Raw genomic sequence first — 18940 nt, 5'->3', positions numbered from 1 at the left:
ACACCTAAATCATCATCTTTTCAACTTTACTTCACCCTTAAGTTACCTTATTTTCCTAGCTTCAACTAGCTATTGGACTTAGCACTATACCTTAAGTCTAAAAGGAAGAAAATGGAGGTTTAGAAGTGAAAATTGGGTTTAAAACACAAAATTCCAGTTTTGTAGCAAGCATAGGCCACGCATACGCGTGGTAGTGTGAAAAGGTAGCACGCGCGCACATTCCCTTACCATGCGTACGCGTAGGTGAACACAGCATGTCACGCGTACGCGTGGGTCATGTGTACGTGTGGTCATGCATGTTGGCTCATCACGCGCACGCATGGCTACTCGCGCCTGCGTGGTTTAAAATGCCACGCCACGCGTCACGCGTACGCGTGGATGCAAGTTCTTTCAAAAAAATAACCGATTGCCAGAAGTTGCAGAACCAGAATTAGCCACCTGCATACATAATTTTCATACCAAACTTCTGTCATCCATAACTTTCTCTACAAAATTCGGATTTTTGTAAACCTTATATCAATCTCAAGCTTATCAAATATTCTTTAATTTAAAACAAACCACATTTGCATCTAAATTTTGAGGAGTAAGTTATGGACTTTCAAAGTTCATCAAAAACCCACTTTTTACCAAATTATACTAAACCTCATTTTCCTCCAAAACCACATTTTTCCTTTCAAAGCTCATTCCCATTTAACCCAATATACCATAGCAATCAATACAATTTACTCTTCACCATCACATAACCATTCTTGCAATCTTAGCTCAAGCATATCACATTTCTCTAACCTTACATATTTTACTTACAACTAACATCTTATTCCAATTCCACATATTATCATCTTCATAAAATTCTTCAAACATTAGCACAACATTATTCATCATAACAAAACCAAAAATTCCAAATAACACCACTCAAATAAACACCATCTACTACCTTATCCATACCATTACTTTGCCATAATCATAAGCCCTTCATTCATCACTATCATATTAGTATATATACATGCATACACTTAACCCTCATTATCAATTACTCAACACAAGCACCACATCAATTTATCAATCAACATCACAAACACTAATCATTTAACACATTTAACTATTTCAACTTATCCTATAGTACGCTAGCCTAAGTTTTCACAAAACCTTATCTGTTAAACGTGCGAAACCTAAACCATACCTTGACCGATCACCGCATTTTAACCAAGGCATCCACACAAATCACAACCACAGCCCCTCACAAGCTCGAAAAACCCACCAAAGTCTTAGCTCCAATCACCACCAAGCCTTCAAATACTTACTATATATATATTCCAAATTCAGATTTTACCTAATGAAATCAAAATTGAATTAAGGTTTAGGTGATTCTTACCGCACCCACTCGCGTAGCAACTCAAACCCAATAAGCTTCAGAAGTTAAATCGAACATAAAACACCGAATTTGGCAAGATTTCATCACAAGAGCTTAATTTCTCAAATAGAAAGGGGGAATGAGAATCTGAAATGAAATTGAGACTTAACCGTGAAATTGATCCGATAGAAACGTAGAGCTCGACGCACTGGACGCGTGCCCGCAAACGGTGCGGTGATCGGAGCTCAAACGGAAAAATTATGGTGGTTGGAAGGTTTGATGAGGGTTACCGAACCTCTCATCTCCCCAAATCTGTTTCAGCGTTGTTGCTGCTGAAATGGGGAAGAAAGAGCTTCTGCCCCTCTTTAAGTCATGGTCCGATTGGATTTACGAGCTCGATTTGAATCCGTTTTGACTCATTCGATTCAATTTTGGGTCAAATTTTTTGAAATTAGTGTCAAAATTTTGGTTTTGAAGAGTTCTATCCTATTTTTATATTAGTTATATATTTTTAATTTTTCTAATTAAAATTCGATTTATTAACTACTTATTTATCGATTTTAATGGGATTTACAACATTGAAATACAAAATTACCAAAAAAAAAAGTGAAAGCTCAAGACTAATAGCACTCTTCAATATAAAATACCAAATTAAGTAATTAATATGGTGAAAACTTACATCATGCAGCTGTTATTTTTATATGAAATTAATAATTGAGAATCATTAAATGATTTAATAAGTTTAAATATTTAATTTAATTATCATCGAACGAATCTTAATTTTGACTCCCCACTAATTAATATTTTATTACTATTTCAATGTAATTCTCAAAGTAAAAAAAAAAAAGAAAAGAAATGGTTACTGCTAACAAAAATATTATCCAAACACAATTGTATTCATTCCAAGTAACATAAACATGATCGACGAGAAACGGAACATACTAATCAAACATGTTATAGTTATTTGTTATAAAGTTATAATTAACAAAACCCTTGAAATATATATCCATATTTAACTATTAATAATTAATTTAGTTAGTCTTAATTAACAAAAAAATTTGAATGTGTGATATTATTTATGTTTTATCGAATCCAAAAAGCATTTTTAGTTTCTAAAGAAAAGAACAAAATAATAATATTTTTTGATAGATAATTTTGTGTTATTAGTTAAAATCCTTTTTTGTATTTTATACCTTTATCCTTATATTTTTAGATATTAACCAAACTTTGGTATAACACTTACTTATTGAATTTTAGGGTGTTTTTCAAAATTTTTTACGGCTTCCTGTATTGGCGATACGAAATCGAACATTCTTAAATTTCATTATACACATTGTATAGATACTCTATTAACTCTTGTACTCTCTCAAAAAGAAGAACATCGAATCACTACCCCAGCGCCACCTTCTTCGACGGCTGCATCAAAATTGAGCTTGTAGCCAATAATGCCCCTTTGGTTGCCTTCGTTACCGGCGGATGTATCGGTATCCGCTATCCTGTCCAGCGTGGCGGCGACGGCCACTGCCGCATCCTTCTTAATCTACAAGTCTCACCTCCGCCCCCACAAAGAGAATCTCATAACACTCCATCAAGAGCAACCCAAACGCAATCCTCGTGGCAAGATCCTGTTCGTTTCGCAAATCGGATATTCAACTGCAGAAGCCGTGGCGAAGCGCCTCTGCAATTTGTTAGAGTCGAAAGGCCTCGTTTTGGAGGTCGTAGATGCTCGGACTTACGATCCCGAAGACCTACCCAAGGAGAACCTCATCCTCCTCCTTCATTCAACTTCGCATAACCAACCTCCCCTGCCGTTCGCCGACAGCAGCAAAGGAGCAAAGGACTTCGCTAGTTGGCTCTTGAATAACGCGGAGAGCTTTGGGATCGGAGCGGTTGTTGTGAAGACTTGCGATTTCACTGCATTTGTGGTGGGCAAAAGGGATGGTAAGAATTTGATGGCTAAGGCCGTCAATCATATTAGGGATTTGGATCATGTTCAATACGGTTCTGATTTTGAAGAGTGGTGGGGAAGCATTGTTGCGACGGTTTCGGGAGAAGTTGCTAATGGCATGTGCAGGGAATCTGAACCTGAGGTAGATTTCTGCATGCTCTTATCCTTTATATGTTACATGTATATAATTTTTGGTTTCATATCTCATCTCTCTGTGAATTTAACCTTCATTTAAGGGTTTGACGATAGCCAGGATACGATTTATTATCAATACTTACAGTACTGAAATGCTTTCTATTTGATAGATAATTGTTTTAAACTGGTGATCTATTTTTCTCCTAAATATTATGATTGTTTTCTTAGTTACAGGATGATGCTGGTTGTTGTGATCCAAAACGCATATATATGTTGGTGGAAAATCTGTATGATGGATTTGGAAGTAGAACCTACAGGCGCAGGATGTTAACTATCAGTGAGGCCAACTTCATGAAGAATGGAACTGTTGATCTTGAAGACGGAGGTCCTGTAACTGTCAAATGGCCTCTTCCACATGGTGGAACAAGCGATTCTAGTTTACCATTATCTGAAAAATTTTGTTGTTCCGTTGGTCTCAGCTTGTTCTTTCTTGGTGACCTGGATGAGGATATTGAAAGAGAACTGGATTTTTATGGCGCTAGAAACATTTGGTGCCTCAAGTATGATGGTCATACTTGGATTTGGAGTTTATGCAGAACCATCCTTTTCCCCCACCAATTGCGCCCCATAATAATTCCATACGATGGCAAATTGTGCTGCATTGGTGATAATTGGGTTGATATCTACAACCTAAAATCAGAATTTTGGGAAAAGAGGGAAGTGCCCGGCATGCGCTTGAATCCTCACTCTTACTTTTTGTGGGAAACCCTCATTGTGTTGTATTCTTTTGATGATGTGAATCAATGGCTCATGTCATATGATTTCAATGCCAACATTTGGAGCCCCATTGAGTGCAATTTTCCGCCGTTTTGTGATTACAAAGCTGGTAGGAAACTCGTTCGTCTGGGTTGCAGTGATTTTCTTCTTATTATTGATATTGTATCTATTTGGTGCATCTATGACTTGTCTAAGAAGAAACCCGTGGCAGTTGTGCATGTGAATGATTTGGATGAGATGGGGATGGTGTCTAACGTTTTTTGTTGTCACCACACAAGCAAAGAAAGTCTGATCTATGTCTTTACTAGTACAGATCAAATGGATATTAAAAGGGATATAGACCGTCCAAATCAATATATTAACATTGTTCCTTATGCCAGAGTCAAGCTCCAAACTGAGGGTAATTTTTCTGCTAAGGTTGAATCTAAGGGTAATCTTAAAGTTGGTCCCCATCTGAAGTACTATGTGTAAGCATGCACCTTTCTCTTCTTACTGTTCTTTCTATTATTATAATGTCTCAATTAATTCGTGACCCTATCCATTGTGGACAGGTTTGCTGCTGTAGACCAAGACATTAAAGGGAAGACTACGGTAGCATAAATGTTGCTGTTAGGAATATGTTTTCTTGAACAGAGTAGATTAGGTTGTATTATTCTTATCACATAGTTTTAAGACGAGTTACTTTTTTGTCTCTCTTATGATGAGAATTGAGGTTATTCAATAACTTTACCAATTTCACACTCGTTTTTTATTATGTTTTATTTTATTTTACTTTTTATTATCAATTAGATTGGGACAACCTTGATCTCTATAGTTAAATGTAATGACTTTTGGAGTTAGCTAGTACTCAAAATATTCATAGCATTCGCAGGTGGAACCAGCATGGCCTGGTGCAATTTTATTGGTTTTTGTAGGGAGTGATATTAATCCCAGAGCTTTATGATCTTTTGAAAACTCCTGATTTCTTCGGATTCTTGAGGAACAAATTTTGGTTTGATCCAGTCGTTGCTGCACAAATCAGCATTGCAGATGTTTATTAGAATGCGTCAATTTAAGGGCATTTTACGTTTCTTAACGGACAATTTGACACTTTAAAATTGTTAATTAAGATACAAATAAAAATCCTTCTGTTAATTTTTTTTATTTGAATAATTTTGAAAGAAAAATTAACATTAATTTCTTTTTTGTATTATTTGATCATTGTTAAGTTTCAAATTGTACACCCTAAAAATTTAAATTATAAACTACATGTTAGCCAAAATTGAGAAAGGTTAATATTGAAGAAAACTTATTTGAAGTGACAGCTTTCTTATTCTTATAGTAGTGTTTCTCCTAAATGTATATCTTACATATAATCAAAATGCAGTTTTTAAAAAAGAACAAAAACTGTTTGAGCTATGTATTGCATTATTAATTTATTATAACCTAAAAATTGATGGTAAAAAAAATACATGGGAGCTCTATACTACGAAGCTAGATCCTAGATTTCTTTTTTGATAAGAGAAATGGGCTAAAAGCCCAAAACAAACAACAAACTAGAAAGCAAAATTCCTAATATCAGCATCGAGAAGGAGGGAGAGGCAATGGGGAAGTAGAGGTGTCTGCAGGAGTTGACGTGTGTGCAGGTTGCCTTGATGATCTCCGACAACTGCTGCAGTGTGTCCAGTGAGGGATGGAGGTAGACAATAATATAGATGCAATAATATTTTTGTTATTGATAATTAATATGTTGTTGGGCTTTTTTTTTTGAGGGGTCCAAAAATGATGTTGTATGCCATTTTTTGGGCTCTAATAAATGTTGGGTGTTGACATTAATAAAGGTAAAGTCCGAGAAAATAAATAATGATAATAATAATAGTAATTATAGTTATAAAATTACAAATTAATTTCAATTATAAATTACAAAATTATATATTATGTTTTGCACCTAATTACAAAACGATAAACATAATTAACTTGTTACAAATTAAAAATCTAAAATTTTAAAGTTTCAATTCTGAAGTTTAAACCTTCTATTTTACATAATACACATAATTTAATTATTAAAAACTTACATAATAAATACTAAAATCGTAAATTCTAAATTGTACAGAGTAAAAACACATAATTTAAATTTTAAGAGATGATTTAAACGTTGTCTCATATTTATAAGTAATTTAGACATTATACTTTTAAAATAGATGACATTTATAATTCTTTCTAGTAATTATGTAATATTTGTTTTTGTGATTATAACTATACAATATTTACTAACTCTTTAAAATGTTACAAAATTTTAAAAAATACTACAATGTTTTATATTTTAACAATATTTTTATTTTTTATTTTTCTAAATTCAAATTATTGTCAAATAGTACAAAAATATAGGAAAATTTTAAAATTAAAAAAATCCTTATACAAATTCTTACTTTTTTTGTGTATATAATTATTTTTATGAAATTTTTATTTTTTTCTTATACAAATTCTTGTCTTCTATTTTTTTGTTGTACTTTATTTTTGCTGTGTACAAATTTTATTTTTATTGTTTGTTTAGTTCTGTTAAAATTTATAATTATGATAGTTGTATATTATGTTTATGATTGAAATTTTCTTAAAATATAAATCATTCACCCTACTAAAAAGACAAAGTAAATAAAAAATTAACTATAATTATCCATAAAGTCATATCAAAATAACATTTATAACCCAAAACAGTACTAAATAAACCAGTACTAAATAAATTATTAGTAATCAAATTTAATAAAATATATTTTATTCATATACTAATTATTTATGTTTTTGATAAAAAATACATTTTGTCGATTACTTATGCTAATTTTAATTCAATAAATAAATATTAATTTTGATTATAAACTTAATTAATTCAAATAACTATTTAAATTTATGTTCTTTTTAATAATCTTATATCTAAAAATAATTTTGAATAATATAATCTAAACAACTTTTTAGTTTACTATAATTTATTTTAATATAAAAACTTGATAAACATAAACTACGCTAATCTCATCTCACTTTTAATTAAAATCAATTTTATGCAACCTGCTATCTATAAACTTCAATTTAAACACACATTCAGTAATAATAAATTATCTTTTATAGTAGTCCAGAGTGATTGCTGAATCCCTGGTCTGAGCTATGAGTCGTCAAGGAACAGCGTTGTGGATGACCTCGGTACCTTGAAACACGGCGGCGGGAGCACCTGCAAAAAGGACTCCGACGCTCAAGTAAGTGTGTGAATTAAGAGATAAAGAGTGATTAAAACTGGAGTGAAGTTTTTGTGACCTGTCTTTGTGGGTTGCGTTGGTTGGTTTTTATAAGTGCGGCCTGTGTAGAGGAGATGTGGTCTGTTCCGATGTATCTGGTAAAGGCCGTTGTTAGTATCTTTGACCAGAGGCGTGCTCTTGCTTAAGGAGTGGGTTCTGTTGTTATGGATAAGGGGCCGAGGATAATGGGTGTGGCCGAAGATATTGCTAATCAAGCTGATGACTTAGCAGGGGAGTGTTAATTCGGTTATTCCGGGCTGATCTCTTGGGGCGAGCATATGTTGCCTAGCTGGTGCTAACTCTAAGGCCGAGATATCGGGGAACACGTCATAGCCCCCAAGCTCGGCTGGTGTTGTGTTAGGAACATTAGCTGAGCTTTTGAGAATTTGGAATTTTTTGTATGCTGTACTTTGTAAAATTTGAAAAATGCATAGTGAGCTTGGATGGTATTTTGGTAACCAGTCCTGTTTAGTAACCTGTGTCAATTTTTATTGCACATTAATTCCTGTTTCGGTTTCCCACGTTTCTTGCGGTTATGTTTTTAATGTTGCCCACTAAACTAGTGGGCTTTGCAATAACCACATCTTTTGGAACTTACGCTTTTGCTGCCCTATCTTCTCATCGTTTTTTGTCGCTGCCATGTCTTCGAAAGGTCAGTTCTCTTTCTTTGCTTTTTACTGTTACTGCTTTTTTTTGTGGATTCATGGCGGGGGAAAAATTGAAAGAGAAGCTTCAAGCTGTTGAGGTTAGGGAGGGCGATCCTTACCATTGGGTTAATGAAGATGTTAGGACTCGTTCATCTTCTTTCGTTAGTGTCGAATCCCTTTCTGACCTGAAACGATTGAACTTCGCAAAAAGTGGTTCTGGAGTTACTGTTGAGCTTCTTCCGTGTTCTAGTGACAATAGGGTTTATGAGAGGAGGGGGGATTGGTTGTATTTTTACATGTACACCCCTTGTCTGGTTGAGCTTGGTTTGAGATTTCCATTTTCATTTTTCGAGTGTGTTGTTCTTACCCAACTGAACTGTGCTCCGTCTCAACTACACCCTAACTCGTGGGCATTCCTTCGCGCTTTCGAAGTTTTAATGGATTATCTTTCCTTTCCCTGTTCTCTGAATTTGTTTTTCTCACTTTTTCAAGCGAAAGCTACTCGAAAGGGGTTGTGGGTCTGCCTTAGTAGCTTTCCTGGTCGTTCTGTCTTCCTCCTCTATAAATCTTCTTTTAAGAACTTCAAGTCTCTGTTCGTCAAAGTCCGGTCTGTTGAGTCAGAGTACCCATTTTATCTAGATGATGAGCTTTGTGAAAGATTCCCTCTTTTTTGGTGTGCCGAGCCAAATCAGATTCTTGAGGCGTGTGAGAGGAGTGAGGAGGAGGATTTTGTGTTGGATTTTTTAGTTGAGAGCGTCACTGCTGGGGAGTGTATGTCTATTTCTGATCTGTTGCGTTTATATGATTCGGGTGATATCGAGGGTTTGAGGGCTTATATAGGTAACGTTTTTATCTGTTCTTTGTTCATGTTGCTACTTGTTTTACTCTTCTGACGTTTGTTGACTTCTTCGTAGGTGGGCGAGTACCTCTCTTAGATCCGTCGAAGTTGCAATCTTTTTTGAACAAGAAAAAGGAGAAAGGCGTTGGGCCTGCTGAGCCTAAGGGAGGAGGTGATCAGGCTTTTTCCTCCGTTAGTCGGCCGGCCTCATCGTTGGAAAAGGGATGATGTTTCCTTGGAAGTCATTTCTGAGGCTGATCAAGAAGTTCATGGTGGTGATTCTGCTTTTGATCGGCAGAAAAAGCTTCACGGCTTTATTGCGGGGTCGAGTTCTCATTCCTTGTGGAGTGAGAACTACAACTTTGCTGAGCTATCTGACCGAGCTTCTCAGTATCCGGGAGACATGCTTATGACTCGTCGGATTGGTATGGAGGGACTTTGCAAGTTTATTCAGGTTTGTGTTGTGCTTATTTGGCACCTTCTTGGTTCTCTCAACAAAAATTTGACTTAGTTTGTGATGCTTACAGATCGTCGGTTCTCGCTTGATGTGTGTTGGTCGTACCGGCGAATTGATTGGTGCCGAACAGCAAAAGGATGTGGATAAGGCCGAGACTATGGAGAAGTCGTACAAGTCAAAAATAGAAGCTTTAGAGAAGTCACTGAAGGAGAAAAATGATGCCCTTGCTAAAGTGAAAGAGTCGGAAGAGGAGGTAACTCGACTGAGGGATCAGATTCGGCAATTGCAAGATGAAGTGAAAGACAGTGATGTTGCGAAAGGGAGACTCACAGCTCGTGTCCTCGAGTTGAAGGAGAATGGTATGGAGATGTTCTCCTATGGCTTCGAACGGGCTGTGAGTCAGATCTCTTTGCTGGCTCCTGAATTTGATACCGAACAGTTAGATATGACGAAGGTGGTTATAAATGGGAAATTGGTTGTGGATGGGTCGGCGGAGGAGCATGGTGAGACTGTTCCTCCCCCTCCGTAGTTATATTTGTAAGTGAATGAACGTGTTTTGTAGATGGAATGTTTAGTTAGTTTGAACTGTATTTGTTGGTTCCGACCGTGTTTTAGGTCGGCTTTTGTTTTGGAACTTGCATGGTTATGATAACGAATATATTTTATAATTCATAGTTGTGTATTGTAGAATCTAGAATATTTGGATAGGCTTTGAACACTGTTGGAATATATTGTGCGTCAGGCCTCGTTAAAACCCTCCTTAGGCAAAAACCCTTTTTTGGGAAAAAAGCTCTAAGGGGGAAAAAGAGTACCTTCATCCGCCGTTTGTACAGATCAAGATTGGTACATTTTCAAGGAGGAGATATTCCAGGTCCCGGCTATTGGGTTGCCTTGTAGTGTTTGTAATTGATAAGCCCCCATGCCGAGTACCTTTATTACTCGAAACGGACCTTCCCAGTTGGCGGCGAGCTTCCCATGTGCTGGGGGACGTCTGGCCTCTTCTGTTTTTCTGAGCACCAAATCTCCTTCTGTGAATGTTCTAGGCGATACTCCTTTGTTATGTTTCTTTTCTGCTATTCGCTTCGCTGCTCTTTGCCTTATGGCTGCTAGCTCCCTGGATTCCTCGGCTAGGTCGAGTTCGACATTGCGTGCCTGCAGGTTGTGTTGCTCGTTGTATAGGTCGGCTCTTAAGGTGGGGATGCCGACCTCAATAGGAATCAGTGCCTCGGACCCATAGACTAGTTTAAAGGGTGTTTCGCCCGTGGTGGTTTGAATTGTTGTGTTGTAGCCCCATAACACTTCCGGGATCAGTTCCGCCCATTCTCCCTTAGCATCGTTTAGCTTTTTCTTTAATGCCTGCAATATAACTCGGTTAGCGGCCTCAGCCTGCCCATTAGTTTGTGGGTGTTCGACCGAGCTAAAGTGATGTTTTATATTAAATTTTTTTAAAAATGAGCGGAGCTTATTGTCTGTGAATTGTCTACCATTGTCAGATATGATTTCTCTAGGGATTCCAAATCGGCAAATAATGTTTTTCCATATGAATGATCGTACCTTTTCGGCAGTTATCCTGGCTAATGGTTGTGCCTCTATCCATTTTGCGAAATAGTCTACTGCTACTAAGAGAAATTTTACCTGTCCTGGTGCTGTAGGAAATGGGCCGAGTATGTCGAGCCCCCATCTATAGAATGGCCAGCTTACCTCCATAGTGTGTAATAGCTCGGCCGGCCTAGTAGATATGGCTGCATGTTTCTGACAGTTCTCACACGCTTTGACTTTCGCGATACAGTCCCTCTTTATGGTCGGCCAGTAATACCCTGTTCGGATGATCTTAGCTGTAAGTGCTCGTCCTCCGATGTGGTTTCCGCAGACTCCCTCGTGGACCTCGTCCATTACTTCTTTTGCTTCATCGTCGCTTAGACATCTTAGCAGTGGTTGTGAGAATCCTCGTCTATAGAGTTTTCCTCCTATGTTCGTGTAAAGACTGGCTCTTCGCCTGAAGTGTTGTGGCTTGAGCTCATGTCTTGGTATGGCACCTGTACTAATATATTCAAGAAAAGGAGCTCTCCAATCATGGAGGTGGTTAACATTTATCACATGTAATAGCTCGGTACTTGGTTTTTCGAGTGAGAGCTGTGTTAATGCAGATGTTTGTGTGTTTGCTCTAGTAGCTGCGAGTTTGGATAGTATATCTGCTCTTACATTTCTTTCTCTTTTAACATGCAGTATGTTAAATGAATTAAATTTTGAAATGAGATCCTTTGCTAAGAGCCAGTATTGCTCGAGCAGCGGATCTTTTACCTGGAATTCTCCTCGGATTTGTTGGACTACGAGGAGGGAGTCGCAATATGTGGTCAGGCTCTGTACTTGGGAGTTGAGGGCGAGCTTGAGTCCTGCGATGAGGGCTTCATATTCGGCCTGATTGTTGCTCGCTGGGAAGTGGAATTGGAGTGCTTGTTCGGCTATTACTTCATCTCCCTCTTTGAGGATTATTCCTGCCCCACTCCCTTCTCGGCTTGATGCTCCGTCAACATGTAGTTCCCAAGACTTGTCTCGCTTTTCGGTTGTCATTTCCGAGATAAAGTCGGCCAGCACTTGTGATTTTAGTGCCGACCTTGGTTGGAACTGGATGTCGAATTCTGAAAGCTCGATGGACCATCTGGTGAGGCGTCCGGCTAGTTCTGGCTTTGTCAATATCTGCCTTAATGGTTGGTTTGTCCTTACTATGATTGTATGGCTCTGGAAATAGTGTCTTAATCTTCTTGCCGTGGTTATCAATGCCAGGGCAAGTTGTTCTATCTTCGGGTATCGTTGCTCCGTTGGCTGCATGACTCTACTTACGAAGTATATTGGTCGTTGTATCTTTCCTGCTTCGATCACAAGAGCCGAACTTATAGAAAAATTTGAAACAGATAAATATAAATATAAAGGTTTACCGATTTCTGGCTTTTGTAATACTGGAGGTGATGATAGGATTGTCTTGAGCTCGGAAAAAGCTTTTTCGCCTTCTTCCGTCCATTGGAATTTTTTGTTCTTTGATATCGTTTGGAAAAGGTGATATGCTCTGTTTGATGCTGCGGGTATGAACCGAGATAATGCTGCTATTCTTCCTGCTAATTGCTGCGCTTGTTTTATTGTTGTAGGGCTTGACATATTGAGTACCGCCGAGCACTTCTCGGGATTTGCCTCGATACCTCGCGAGGTAAGCATGAATCCGAGGAATTTTCCTCCTCTTACTCCAAAAGCGCACTTCTCCGGGTTCAGTCTCATGTTATATGCTCGGATTTGTCTGAATATCTTGTCGAGGTCTTCAGAGTGTGACATTCCCTCTGTGGTTTTGGCGACCATATCGTCCACATAGATTTCCATGTTGCGCCCTATTTGGTGGTGGAAGACCTTGTCCATCAAGCGCTGATAGGTTGCACCTGCATTCTTTAAGCCAAAAGGCATTACTCGATAGCAAAAGTTTCCATGTTCTGTGATGAATGCTGTCTTGCTTTGGTCATCAGGATGCATGAGTATTTGATTATACCCAGAGTAGGCGTCCATAAAGCTCAGGCTTTTGAAGCCTGAGGCGTTGTCTACGAGCTTGTCAATGCAAGGTAAGGGGTAGGCATCTTTAGGACATGCTTTGTTTAAATTTGTAAAGTCGACGCACATGCGCCATTTACCTGAGCTTTTCCTTACCATTACCACGTTTGAGAGCCACGTGGTGAAGCGGATTTCTCTGATGAAATTGGCCTGAAGGAGCTTATCTGTTTCTTCCAAGGCTGCCTTGGATTTCTCTGCTCCTAGCTTTCATTTCTTCTGGGCTATAGGTCGGCTTGTTGGGTTAGTGGCGAGTTTGTGGCAAATGACATCGGGACTTATTCCTGGCATGTCTGCTGGAGTCCAGGCGAATAGGTCAGAATTGTTTCGTAGCAGTTTTATGAGGTCCGACCTTTCTTGTTCCTGTAGCGCTTGACCAATGTATGTTACCTGTTCTGACTTTGATGTCAGTTGGATTTTCTGAAGCTCATCCGTCGGTTGAGGTCTTTCTTGTGTGTGTTCTCGGGGGTCAAGCTCGGCGTGGGACAGGATCTCCTCCCGAGTTTGTACTGTTTTGACTTCGTGTTGCTTTTGTTTCGTGTCCGACCTTTTTAGGCTGGAGTTGTAGCATTGCCGAGCTTGTTGGCGATCTGAATGAATCGTTGCTATTCTGCCGTCCTGTGCCTGAAACTTAACACACAGATGAAAGGTTGATATTACCGCTCTGAACATGTTCAGAGCTGGTCTCCCGAGAATAATATTGTAAGGGCTGCTGCAGTCCACTATCAGATACTGTATATCGAATGTTCTGGATAGTGGGTGCTGACCCATCGTCGTTTTTAACCATATGTATCCTTTTATTGGTACCCTTTCTCCGGAGAATCCCACGAGTTCTCCGGATGAAGGTTGTATTAGTTTTTCAGACAAGTTCATTTTTAAAAAGGTAGAATAGAAAAGGACGTCTGCACTACTCCCTGGGTCCAGAAGGACTTTTCTTACCAATAGATCTCCTGTTTGGATGGAAATTACCACGGGGTCGTCTGCATTTGGTGCGGCCGAGTACACGTCTGATTGATTGAAGGTGATTTCGAGGTTGTCGACTTCTGTATGGTTGTGTGGGGTTGTTTGTTCGATTGCCAGCATGGTGCGGTAGCTTCTTTTCCGTGCCGACACTGTTTCTCCGCCACATGCGAATCCTCCTGATATGCAGTTGATGACTCCTTTTGGGGGGTTGTTATTTGGCCATTTGTCACTTTCTTTTTTTCTTGGAGTTTGTTGCTCATCCGAGTTCGTTTTTGCTCCCCTATGTCTTGAACCCTCGATGTATTTGTCCAAGAGTCCTTGCCGGGCTAGTCTTTCCAGCAAGTCCTTGGCTATGATGCACTCATCGGTGGTATGGCCGTATTTCTGGTGGAAGGCGCAGTGTTTGGTTCTGTCCACGAACCGTTGGTCTTGGTAACTTCCGGCTCTGACAGGGGGTTTGATGATTTTGGCGTTGAGTATCTCCTTTATGATCCTTTCTCTCTTAGTGTTGAATCTAGTGTAGTTGTCAAACTTCGGTGTGAGTTTAAACGTCTTTCTGACGCCTCTGTCATCCCCTGATCTGATTGTTCGGCTCTCTTCCTTTCGTGGCTGCCTTCTATCTTTGTTCTCAGCCTCCCGGAGTTCTTCAATTTCCATCTGCCCCGCGGCCCTTTCTCGGAATTCCTCCAAGGTTTTCGGCTTCGTAACAGCAATTGTTTCTCTGAACTTTCCTGGCTTGAGGCCGGCCTTTATGGCGTGGAGATGGACAGCAGGATCCAGGTCAGGTATTTCCATCGTCGCGTCTGCGAATCTGGTTAGGTAGTCCTTCAGGCTTTCTTGTGGACCCTGGCGGATGGTGCCGAGGTAATCTGATCCGTGCACGTAGATGCGGGCGGCAGCAAAATAATCTATGAAGGATCTCGCCAATTCTTCAAAAGAGGAGATCGATCCTTCAGGCAGCTTTGAGAACCAGAGGAGTGCCGCGCCGTCAAGGTAGGTCGGAAAAGCCCTGCAAAGAATAGGTTCGTTTTTAGGTCCGTTAAAGAACATCATGGACTGGAATTTCTTAATGTGAGCCCGGGGGTCACCAATCCCCTTATATGGCTCGAGTGAGGAAGGTAGTGTAAAATGTTTTGGCATTTGGTAGTTGGTAATCTCCTCGGAAAATGGGTTGTCCAAGGTTAGTCTCTCCTTCGGGGGGTTGGTGACCAAAAGGTCAGTCCCGGCCGTTGGCGAGCTTTTGGGGTTGCTTTCATCCCGCTTGTTGGCTTGGTTCTGTTGCGATAGTTCGGCTAGCCTTTTGACCTCTGCCTGGAGCTCGGCCATCTGGGTCATAAGCTCGGCTTGTGTGAGTTGGCGGGCCCCGTTGTCTGCCATGGTCGGGGATCGTGTGATCTGAAAAAGGGAGATCAAAGAAGTAACAATAAAAAGAATAAAGTGGGGTTAATTGCTCGGCCCCACGGTGGGCGCCAAATGTTCCGTCCGAGATAGACCGAGGTATGCGTAGTCCAGAGTGATTGCTGAATCCCTGGTCTGAGCTATGAGTCGTCAAGGAACAGCGTTGTGGATGACCTCGGTACCTTGAAACACGGCGGCGGGAGCACCTGCAAAAAGGACTCCGACGCTCAAGTAAGTGTGTGAATTAAGAGATAAAGAGTGATTAAAACTGGAGTGAAGTTTTTGTGACCTGTCTTTGTGGGTTGCGTTGGTTGGTTTTTATAAGTGCGGCCTGTGTAGAGGAGATGTGGTCTGTTCCGATGTATCTGGTAAAGGCCGTTGTTAGTATCTTTGACCAGAGGCGTGCTCTTGCTTAAGGAGTGGGTTCTGTTGTTATGGATAAGGGGCCGAGGATAATGGGTGTGGCCGAAGATATCGCTAATCAAGCTGATGACTTAGCAGGGGAGTGTTAATTCGGTTATTCCGGGCTGATCTCTTGGGGCGAGCATATGTTGCCTAGCTGGTGCTAACTCTAAGGCCGAGATATCGGGGAACACGTCAGTAACAATTAATGAGAAAACTGTCAACATGATGATACATTTACACTTTTAAAAAAGGTTTCAAGAATTAATTTGTTTACCAATTCTTCTAATATTACATTTATCCTTCAATGACAAACTCATGAGCCAAACTAGTCATCTTCATTCATTCATTCATCCATCTCCTTTCCTTTGCGAGAATGAGTTCTTTAAATTTGTCTAAATCCATCAACAAAAACGATCATCAACTTTCTCTCTCCCCTGCATAATTGGACACATTGCTCTGTCCCACTAAAATCTTAGCGAGCCAACTTTTGTAATTTGTACATATCTAATTCAACATTGAAGAAAATTCCTATATGATCTTAAAAGCAAGAAATCTCTAATTACTCATAGCATTGCCAGTCATCTTTAATTTCTAAACCACCTACTACCTTCCATTTTTTTTATTGGGAAAAGTATTAAGCTTTTCAACTTTAGCTAACACGTACTGTATACTTTAAACATTTAGACTGCGCAATTCAAAATAATATTGATTTATGAAACAACAAGTGGATCAATCAAATAAAGAGAAATTTGTTCATAGTCAATAATCCAAAGAGAAAAAAGGAGTGTTCATCATAGGGTGCCCAAAGAGCATCAAAAGGACAAGGCTTAAAAACATCCAACCCCACCTATATCTTCCCTCTTCCATTCCAATGCAACAAACTCACAAGTCCAGAATGAAGATCCCTACACAAACCTAAGCTACAATAAAGGGGTATATTTCTGTTCAACAAAACATATTCCTATTAATATGATGGCCACCACACCAGTATGATGCACAAAACTAAGCTAAGCTACAATCTTCTCTTTAATTCAGTGTCTTGGTCACCAACAGCAAACCTGTATAAAGAAACTCAATGGATAGAGTGAGCAAGTTTGAAACAGTATAATAATTATAAACAAAGAAAGCAGAGAAAGGTTCATGCTTACATATAGAGTTTGCTATAGGAACCAACTTTAAGATTACCCTTGGATTCAACCTTGGCAGAAAATTGACCATCAATTTGGAGCTTGACTATAGCATAAGGAACAAGGTCAAGATCACCACCACGTTCCTCAACAACCTTTTCATCTAGTTCCATGAAGAGATAAATCAGACTTTCCTCGCTGCTGTAGTGGCAACAGAAAACATATGACACCCGTCCAGTCAGCTCTTCCAAACCATTCACGTGCACATCTGCCACAAGTTTCTTCTTAGAAGAGTCATAAATGTACCACATAGCTGCAGAGTCAACAATGAGTAAATAATCACTGCATGCCAAACGAATGAGTTTCCTTGGATAAGAATCACGAATTGGCGGAAACCCCCACCAGAGGTCTTCCCAAAGGTTGGCCTCGAAATTATATGAGATGAGCCAATGTTTCTTACCAAAAGAACAATAAAACACAATGAGGGTCGTCTTATGAGGCTTCGTTCTGTCCTCCCACAAAAAGTAAGATTTAGCATTATGAAAGTAATCTGTGGACACTTCCCTTTTTTCCCATAAATCTAATTTTGGATAGTAGATTTCAACCCAATATCCACCTGCAGTGTCACCCGCAAAGATGCACACTTTGCCATGGTATGGGACCACTATGGGATTCATCCGGTAGTAGAACATGCTTCCGCATAAACTCCAAATCCAAGTAGAACCTTCGTACTTGAGGCACCACATTTTTGCAGGAAAAAATGTTGCCATTCCAGCTCAAATTCAAATTTTGGTCCATTATTACACATGATACCACCAGCAGTGAACAAGTTGCCACCAAGGGAACAAAATCCTTGAAGATTTGGTAATTTGAAATCGATTGTTAGATCATCTGCAAGAGGCCATTGGGCAGTTACAGGACCTCCATCTTCAAGATCAACACTTCCATTGGCCTCAGAGATAATTAACATTCTGCGCCTGAAGGTTCTTTTTCTATCTACTACATCCACATTTTCCACCAACATATATATGCTTTTTGGGTCAGAACAACCAACATCATCCTAGAATTAGAACAACAATCATAGTGTTTAGAATAAAATTATATAAGAAATTAAAACGTCATATTTATAAACTGACCTCAGGTTCAGATTCCCTGCCATTAGCAACTGTATCTCCCGAAACCGTCGCAACAACACTTCCCAACCACTCTTTAAAATCAGAATCGTGTCGAACATGATCCAAATCCCTAAAATGATTGGCGGCCTTAGCCATCAAATTCTTACCATCCCTTTTGCCCACCACAAATGCAGTGAAATTGCAAGCCTTCACAACAACCGCCCCGATCCCAAAGCTCTCCGCGTTATGCACGAGCCAACTGGCGAAGACCTTTGCTCCTTTGGTGTTGTCGGAGAACGGTCCGATAGGTCGCTTCCAAACAACCCAAGTTGAATGAAGGAGGAGGATGAGGTTCTCCTTGGGTAGGTCTTCGGGATCGTAAGTCCGAGCATCTACGACCTCCAAAACGAGGCCTTTCGACTCTAACAAATTGCAGAGGCGCTTCGCTAGGGCTTCTGCAGTTGAAAATCCGATTCGCGAAACGAACAGGATCTTGCCACGAGGATTGCGTTTGGGTTGCTCTTGATGGAGTGTTATGAGATTCTCTTTGTGCGGGCGGAGGTGAGACTTGTAGATTGAGAAGAAGGATGCGGCAGTGACCGTGGCGGCGGCCACGCTGGACAGGATAGCGGATACCGATACATCCGCCGGTAACGAAGGTAACCAAAGGGGCATTATTGGCTACAAGCTCAATTTTGATGCAGCCGTCGAAGGAGGTGACTACTGCATGTCTGCATGTGTTAAGTATTAACACTCCCCAGTGCTACTGCATGTGTCTTGGTCAGGGGTGTTCAAATAAACCAAATTAAACGTTTCATCCAATTCATTTGGATTTAATTGGATTTTATTTTTTGTAGACTGCTGTATTGGATCGAATTTTAGATCTACTTTTTATATCCGATTTAATCTAATATAATCGCACAATATA

General features: G+C 39.7%; 3 protein-coding genes across 3 annotated transcripts; 1 reads left to right on the top strand and 2 right to left on the bottom strand.

Annotated features, from left to right (window-relative positions):
* Window positions 1–3211: 3211 nt before the first annotated feature.
* LOC107495929 (uncharacterized) lies at window positions 3212–5251 on the top strand (the record flags this gene model as incomplete). The annotated part of the gene is given in 3 exon segments (XM_052263444.1): window positions 3212–3441; window positions 3663–4678; window positions 4763–5251. Coding segments are annotated over 3 exon segments (1295 nt in total), but the record flags the coding sequence as incomplete, so codon positions are not given.
* Window positions 5252–13214: 7963 nt separating this feature from the next.
* LOC127748532 (uncharacterized) lies at window positions 13215–15344 on the bottom strand. The gene has a single exon (XM_052263164.1). The coding sequence runs from the start codon at window positions 15342–15344 to the stop codon at window positions 13215–13217; it is 2130 nt and encodes a 709-aa protein (XP_052119124.1).
* A 1155-nt stretch (window positions 15345–16499) lies between these two features.
* Window positions 16500–17250, bottom strand: LOC127748574 (uncharacterized). Its single transcript, XM_052263445.1, has 2 exons — window positions 16919–17250; window positions 16500–16828 (listed from the first exon to the last, which is right to left on the bottom strand). The coding sequence occupies exons 1-2, from the start codon at window positions 17206–17208 to the stop codon at window positions 16783–16785; spliced, it is 336 nt and encodes a 111-aa protein (XP_052119405.1). The 5' UTR covers window positions 17209–17250; the 3' UTR covers window positions 16500–16782.
* Window positions 17251–18940: the final 1690 nt, after the last annotated feature.

This window comes from Arachis duranensis, chromosome 6 (genome assembly GCF_000817695.3).
Source record: "Arachis duranensis cultivar V14167 chromosome 6, aradu.V14167.gnm2.J7QH, whole genome shotgun sequence".
Taxonomy (NCBI): Eukaryota; Viridiplantae; Streptophyta; class Magnoliopsida; order Fabales; family Fabaceae; genus Arachis; species Arachis duranensis.
This window is presented reverse-complemented; position numbering and strand designations above follow the sequence as displayed.